At 42.6% G+C, this 6,949-nt stretch overlaps 1 protein-coding gene across 1 annotated transcript; it reads left to right on the top strand.

The window, feature by feature from the left end:
- Positions 1–448: 448 nt before the first annotated feature.
- Positions 449–6,905, top strand: LOC311103951 (jmjC domain-containing protein 8-like). The gene is made up of 9 exons (XM_084145590.1): positions 449–856; positions 1,032–1,127; positions 1,292–1,340; positions 1,445–1,541; positions 1,627–1,695; positions 1,887–2,006; positions 2,768–2,835; positions 3,794–3,928; positions 4,506–6,905. Exons 1-9 carry the CDS (start codon positions 768–770, stop codon positions 4,584–4,586), a joined length of 804 nt encoding a protein of 267 aa, XP_084001716.1. The 5' UTR covers positions 449–767; the 3' UTR covers positions 4,587–6,905.
- Positions 6,906–6,949: the final 44 nt, after the last annotated feature.

Below are 6,949 nucleotides of genomic sequence, written 5' to 3'. Positions count from 1 at the left end.
TATTAAATATCATTTCGGAACAATGCGTAAATTGCAATGCATTAAATCCATATCTCTATAATCTGTAAATACACGAATTCATCAAAAGGTGAATTGTGGTATAAAAAGAGAAATATACTATAGTATATATCAAACAAACGTTATACCTGGCTATTTTAGTATATAATTCTGCCAAAATAAATATTGTCAAAGTCTGTTAATGACAATTAGAAAGGGTTGTGGCGAAAATGTGTACACTTTCATCAGTTGTATTTTAAACAAAAATACAAATTAAATGTACCATATGCAATGAATTCAATTTGTGCAATACAAAAGGTAATGGCTAGAAGGGATGCAGCTAATGTCGAAGTGACGTCAAAATGTGCACGTTCCAGTCCTTCAGAGATAATTTTTGCATTTTAGCTAACCCTATCCCTTTTCCTAACCTTAACCTAATTCTCCTAACCTGGTACGTTAATTACCTAATCTGCTGCTGCTGCGTAAATTCTCCTAACCTGCTACGAAATGTCGCTTCTGACATTAGCTGCATCCCATCTAGCCAAAAACAATACAAATTGTACTTCTGCTGGATCCTTCCATAGACAGCTCGTTGGTCAAATGTGATTGGCCCATATGAACACTACACCTAAGGAAGAAGGAAGTCAATAGCCAATGGGCATTGAAACAACGGCACGAGCAATCTAAACCCTTTCTAATAGAAACACGTAACTCCAGAAATGTATAAGTACATGAGGCGTATTTGCGAAGCACTGTAAAGCTATTTCCATATGGAATATAAACTCGGAATACAAGTATTTCTCCTATTGTTTTGGAGATCGGCTTTAGATGCACTGGTGTCGGGGAATGACGGAGGCTGGTGAGTGTTTATTTTAGGCTATGTCTTTGACCATCTATAAATTAAGACTACTTCTATTCTGAATGTTTTCCACTGATTTTAACTTTTAATCAATATCTAATCCTTACATTAATTCAATAATACTAGTATTCGTAGCCCAAAAAGCAGCACAAAGCGTTTTTTCCCCCGGATGTAGGTCGTCAAATTCAGAATACAGTTTGACTGATGAAGGTCCTTGCAACATTGATATCTGGGACAAAGCTTCGTTATCACATCGGCAGTTTATCCAACAGTACGTACTTTAGTCTATTTCATGTGTTCGGCCTGGGTGTTTGCAGTCTCTGTAAATCATTACACTGTGTGTGTGTGTGTTCTGCACCCATACATTGGAAACACCTCTTTTCTATAAGGCTTTGTTTGCACCAGTATGTGTAACACACCTCGTTTTATTCCTAGATATGCCTACTCCAAACCGGTCATCCTTAAAGGTTTCTCGGACAATACGGTACGTGTGAATAAAAAAGCAATTACATTTTTTTTTACTCGTCTCATAGGCCTTAATATCAGTCTAGCAATGGGCTCTGGTGAACGTAATTGTTTTATTTTCAGAAATTCCAGTTCTTGTGCTCCAAGTCCAGCCTGCTCCAGGAGTATGGAGAGAGGATGGTGAGGCTCAGCACTGCCAACACCTACTCTTACAGGAAAGGTACACACACAACTGTAGTTATTCTAGAAGGTATTCAGTCTTCTCTATTTGTAGTTCATTACTTTACCTCTTCATTATCATTTAGTGGATGTCCGGTTTGAGGAGTTTGTGGACTTGCTGCTGAGGCCTCAGTCTTTGGACACACTGGGCAGTGGTGAGTTTGGTGTCTGGAACACCTCATGGTCCTTGTACAGTACATGAGCTCAACAGGCAAACCATGATCTGTAACATAATACAACATGCTATGTGATCATGCTGAAAAGTCAAAGCATTAACAGAAACAAAGTTCACACACACACACACACAGCCAGACATCCTGTATCTCACCCGGTCTCTCTTTGACAGACACTCTGTATTTCTTCGGGGACAACAACTTCACTGAGTGGCGCGCTCTGTTTGAGAACTACAAGGCACCACGCTACATGCTGCCTCACACCACAGGGGCCTACAGCTTCGGTATCGCAGGTCAGTGGATCTGTGGACCTGTATGGCTGTTAGTAGAGCTTCCCACAGTTGTGTCAAGTTGGCTGGATGTCCTTTGGGTGGTGGACCATTCTTGATACACACCGGAAACTGTTGAGCGTGAAAAACCCAGCAGCGTTACAGTTCTTGACACAAACCAGTGCACTTGGCACTTACTACCATACCCCGTTCAAAGGCACTTAAATATTTTGTCTTGCCTATTCACCCTCTGAATGGCACACATACACAATCCATGTCTCAAGGTGAAAAATCCTTCTTTAACCCATCTCCTCCCCTTCATCTACACTGATTGAAGTGGATTTAACAGGTGACATCAATAAGGGATCATAGCTTTCACCTGGTCAGTCTGTCATGGAAAGAGCATGTTTTGTAAACTGTATAATATTATTATTAATATATTCTGGATTACACTATACCAGGGTCAAGGGTTGGATATCAGAATCATGGTGTACAGCTGCAGTGGTGTTCAGGGTAGATTAAAATATGACGTTACCATCAGTAGCGGGGCGTCTTGTAAGGGACACCGAGTACGAAACAAGAGGCTAAACTCGGATGCATTTACTGCCACATGCAGCTATCAGGTTGCCGGAGAGCTGAACAAACCTCCATGCACACTGGTGTGTCTGTGTGAAGAGAAAAGAGGACATTTTAATAGTGTGTGATACATACAGCCAGTTACTGTGATGAAGAACAGGCTGTCATCCTCTGTTGACGCTGACCTCCTGTACCTTCTACCCAACCAGGCCCAGGAACAGGTGTACCCTTCCATTGGCATGGACCTGGCTACTCTGAAGTCATCTATGGCAGGAAGGTAAACAACACATGAACAACTGCCTATCAAATCATGGTCCACCCTAATGCTTGATCATGTCTCCTAAGAAAATCTCACAATCAAGTCAAGTCAGATGTATTTAAAGTGAATTTCGCATGGGGTCACAACACACTTTACATCAATAAAACAACAATAGAACCTTGAAGGGGGAATAATGGTGAAAAGAGGGGAAACGACCAACAAAATGAAAGCGTTTAATATACAACTGTCCCAGTGTCTAATGACACCTGATTCATGTTAACATGGGTCCAGCACCAGTAGGTAGGCTGGTGTAAGCCTGAATCCAGGGTCAGCCTGGCTGGCTGTTAGCCTGAATCCAGGGTCAGCCTGGCTGGCTGTTGGCCTTAACACGCCACCCAACCTTGTTGTAATTGATGCTGTTAGCCTTAACACGCTACCCAACCTTGTTGTAATTGATGCTGTTGGCCTTAACACGCCACCCAACCTTGTTGTAATTGATGCTGTTGGCCTTAACACGCCACCCAACCTTGTTGTAATTGATGCTGTTAGCCTTAACACGCCACCCAACCTTGTTGTAATTGATGCTGTTGGCCTTAACACGCTACCCAACCTTGTTGTAATTGATGCTGTTGGCCTTAACACGCCACCCAACCTTGTTGTAATTGATGCTGTTGGCCTTAACACGCCACCCAACCTTGTTGTAATTGATGCTGTTGGCCTTAACAAGCTACACAACCTTGTTGTAATTGATGCTGTTGGCCTTAACACGCCACCCAACCTTGTTGTAATTGATGCTGTTGGCCTTAACACGCTACCCAACCTTGTTGTAATTGATGCTGTTAGCCTTAACACGCCACCCAACCTTGTTGTAATTGATGCTGTTGGCCTTAACACGCCACCCAACCTTGTTGTAATTGATGCATGTCTGTTAAACACAACAGTATGAGATAGCGTTTTTCTTCTCCAACCCCCACAGCGCTGGTTCCTGTACCCCCCGGAGAAGGCGCCCCATTTCCACCCCAACTACACCACCCTGTCCTGGGTCAAAGACACATACCCTTACCTGCCTGAGGAGGAGAAGCCCATAGAGTGCACCATCCGTCCAGGAGAGGTCAGAACTGCCCCCCCCCACCCCCACTAATTAGTCTTTTGACCAATCAGATCAGCTCTTTTGCCAATAATTGGTCAAACGGTCAGAATTGGGCTGCCAGTGCCAACGCAGCCATAATAGACAGAATGGTTGAACACCGGAATACTTTAACTGTCACCCTTCCCTCCGTCAACACAGGTCACTAACATGAGCTACAATCATTTTTAATGCATAGAATGGGGATAACAATCATAGGAGTCATCATCTGGAAGAATTTAAACGCGTTTAAAACATTTATCAACCATGGTCACTAACATGACGTTTGAGGCATTTTCAACAATATAGAAATAGTATACTTTTTTTTGAATTTCAACTATGGAATATCATTTAACACATTTAAAACAACCATGGGGGTCACTACGTTTGAGGTAAACATGACTTTTGAGCCATTGTTTTCACTGAATTGGAATGATAGGCTGCGTTCAGATTTCTCATGTCTTTTTGCCTTACCACGGCAACAGCAGGAAGAGGATAATAACTAGTATTAATAACTTGTCACTCTGATGTCACTGACTTGTGTTTGTGTTGTTGCTGATAGGTGCTGTATTTCCCTGACCGCTGGTGGCATGCCACGCTCAATTTGGACACCAGTGTCTTCATCTCCACCTTCCTGGGCTGACCCCTGATCCTACTAGAAGGTCATTAGGGTCATTACCCGTGGACAAAAGCCGTGTTCGAATACTTTCAACATGCATCATTCCTTTTTCCCTCTGAGGTAATCAGATGTTTTGCACATCCAGTCATTACATTTGAGTCATTTAGCAGACGCTCTAATCCAGAGCGATTTACAGTTAGTGAGTGCATACATTATTTTTTTATTTTCCATACTGGCCCCCCGTGGGAATCCCAGTCATATAGAATACAATACAACTTTATAGTCCATGTGTTACAGTGCTCAACAGATGTGTTTTGTGCTCTGTTCTCAACCCCCCTCAGACAGCACACACAGTGGTTAGTGATTAGTGATGGGGAGCAGGAAGGACGCACTTTCAAAAGTATCATGTAAACTGGGCTGAAATGGCACCCCACCACAACACTCCTGTCAACCCAAAACTGCATTTCCTTATTTCCGCTCTGTCGTCATAACTACTATGTAGATCACTCTTCGGAGACAAAGAAACAAAGACTATTGGAACTTCTACTGACCTAAAGGAGAGGAGTGAATGTAGTTTATTGACTGTATTCCCTGGAAGTCACATACTGGTTTTCCAGCCTCAGGACTTTTACATCGGTTCCATTGTACCGGGCCAACTAGGACAAATGCAGCTCAAATATGACATTTATTTGATAATAAAGTACTTGAAAATAAAAGATGACCATTTGTATCTTGATTTTCAATGCAAACACTGCAGTCTCTTAAGTTGTAGCCTTTTTATTTATTGGAACACTTGACATAACAGCACGACAGTGAAATAAAGAACATTCACAGTCCCAATGAGGGTCCAGAGAAACTTGACTGTACCCCTTTGGACCCAAGTTTCCACCCCCCTCTTAGGAGGAATCGGGGCCTAAGGGGAGAGTATGCCCCCCCCACCCCTATCCCATAAACACACCCCTACATGTACCCATCATAATGATACACATGACAGACTAACACAACATAACTGTCCATCCTCACATCCAGCAGAGGGTAGGAATATTCAGGTTCAGATTCAATCATTTTCAGTTGGTAAGTCAAACAGGTTCGTATGGCTGAGAGGAATGTATGATTTCTGCAATGAGGAGAGGAAACTGATTATCTGTTTGCAGCAGGGTTGAGGGGTCAAATTGAAAAGGACCCATTTTTTATCAGGATATTTTAAATTTATGAATTTGCGTTCTAAAATCGCCTGAATTTAAAAATGTAATTGACCCCAACCATGCTTTGCAGCCACTGGACTAAGGCTCTAAGTGTGGAATCACTAAAACAAGAGAGACCACAAGCAGTAAGTTATACTGAAGAGAAGACCGCCCTTCTCAAAGCCAATCAGATGACGGACTTCCATATTCAAGCTCCACTTGAGGCACAGAAAGGACATCACCTGAAAACATTCACTGACATGTAAACCAGAGAAGACACATTACAATTAAACACACGTCTTCAAAAACACAAACCTGCGACACAATTTTAAACCAACCTTTTCAAGGAACATTTGGAATTGGAATTTGGTTTACTTTTTGAATTGACCCTGACCCCTACTGCTACACACTTCCCCATTAATTTACGCTCAAAGATCTGTATGAGCCAGATGAGTGTAAACAAAATGGTGGAAACTCAGCTAGCCAAAATTAGAGGAGACGTCCTTGGTCAAAAAACAACCCTTTGCTCAAAGCCTCCAATGCTCTTCCCGGACCCTTCCATGATATTGATTACACATATTGGTGCCCTACATTCTGCAAAACACAGAAGATGAGGGTTAGGCTTTCCTTCTATATTATACAACTCATGCTTATACAGTCTGTTCAGCCCTCCAAGAAGATAGAGGTAAGTGCTGCACAGTGGTGGTAAGAGATCAGGATGGGTTTAAAATTGGCCCATCTACAGGCTACTCAAGATGACTACATTGGGACCATCTACAGGCTACTCAAGATGACTACATTGGGGCCATCTACAGGCTACTCAAGATGACTACATTGGGACCATATACAGGCTACTCATCGAGCTGCCTCAGACAGTGCTCTTCCCCACAGAAAAGGAGATTTAAAATAGAAGACAAGTTGTGGAGCATCACCACAAGTAGAGTACATTTAGCCCTGATTGGTCACTCGTTGCACTTGTAGACTCGAGGTCTAGGATGTGATTGGGTCGCTGTGTTAGAAGTCTGCAATATGATTGGTTGTTCTGAGTGCAACATTCAGGCGATTGGCCCAAGGTGTTGGGTACTAGATTCTGATTGGGTCCTGTTGTTGTATGATGTGCTCTGATTCGGTGCAATGTTTGGTAGCGTGTCTTGATTGTTGGGTCTGAATTTGTTCTGACTAGTATCAGCAGCTGAGAGACAG

Source organism: Coregonus lavaretus (genome assembly GCF_964263955.1).
Source record: "Coregonus lavaretus genome assembly, chromosome: 28".
Classification (NCBI taxonomy): Eukaryota; Metazoa; Chordata; class Actinopteri; order Salmoniformes; family Salmonidae; genus Coregonus; species Coregonus lavaretus.
The sequence above is the reverse complement of the archived record's forward strand: the minus strand, read 5'-3'. Positions and strand labels throughout refer to the sequence as shown.

Excerpts from the sequence above, each read along its gene's own strand:
- LOC311103951 (XM_084145590.1), top strand. The coding sequence starts at position 768 with ATGGAATATAAACTCGGAATACAAGTATTTCTCCTATTGTTTTGGAGA. Across the intron at positions 1,696-1,886 it reads TTTGGACACACTGGGCAGTG|ACACTCTGTATTTCTTCGGG; the intron begins GTGAGTTTGGTG and ends TCTCTTTGACAG. Across the intron at positions 2,007-2,767 it reads CTACAGCTTCGGTATCGCAG|GCCCAGGAACAGGTGTACCC; the intron begins GTCAGTGGATCT and ends CTACCCAACCAG.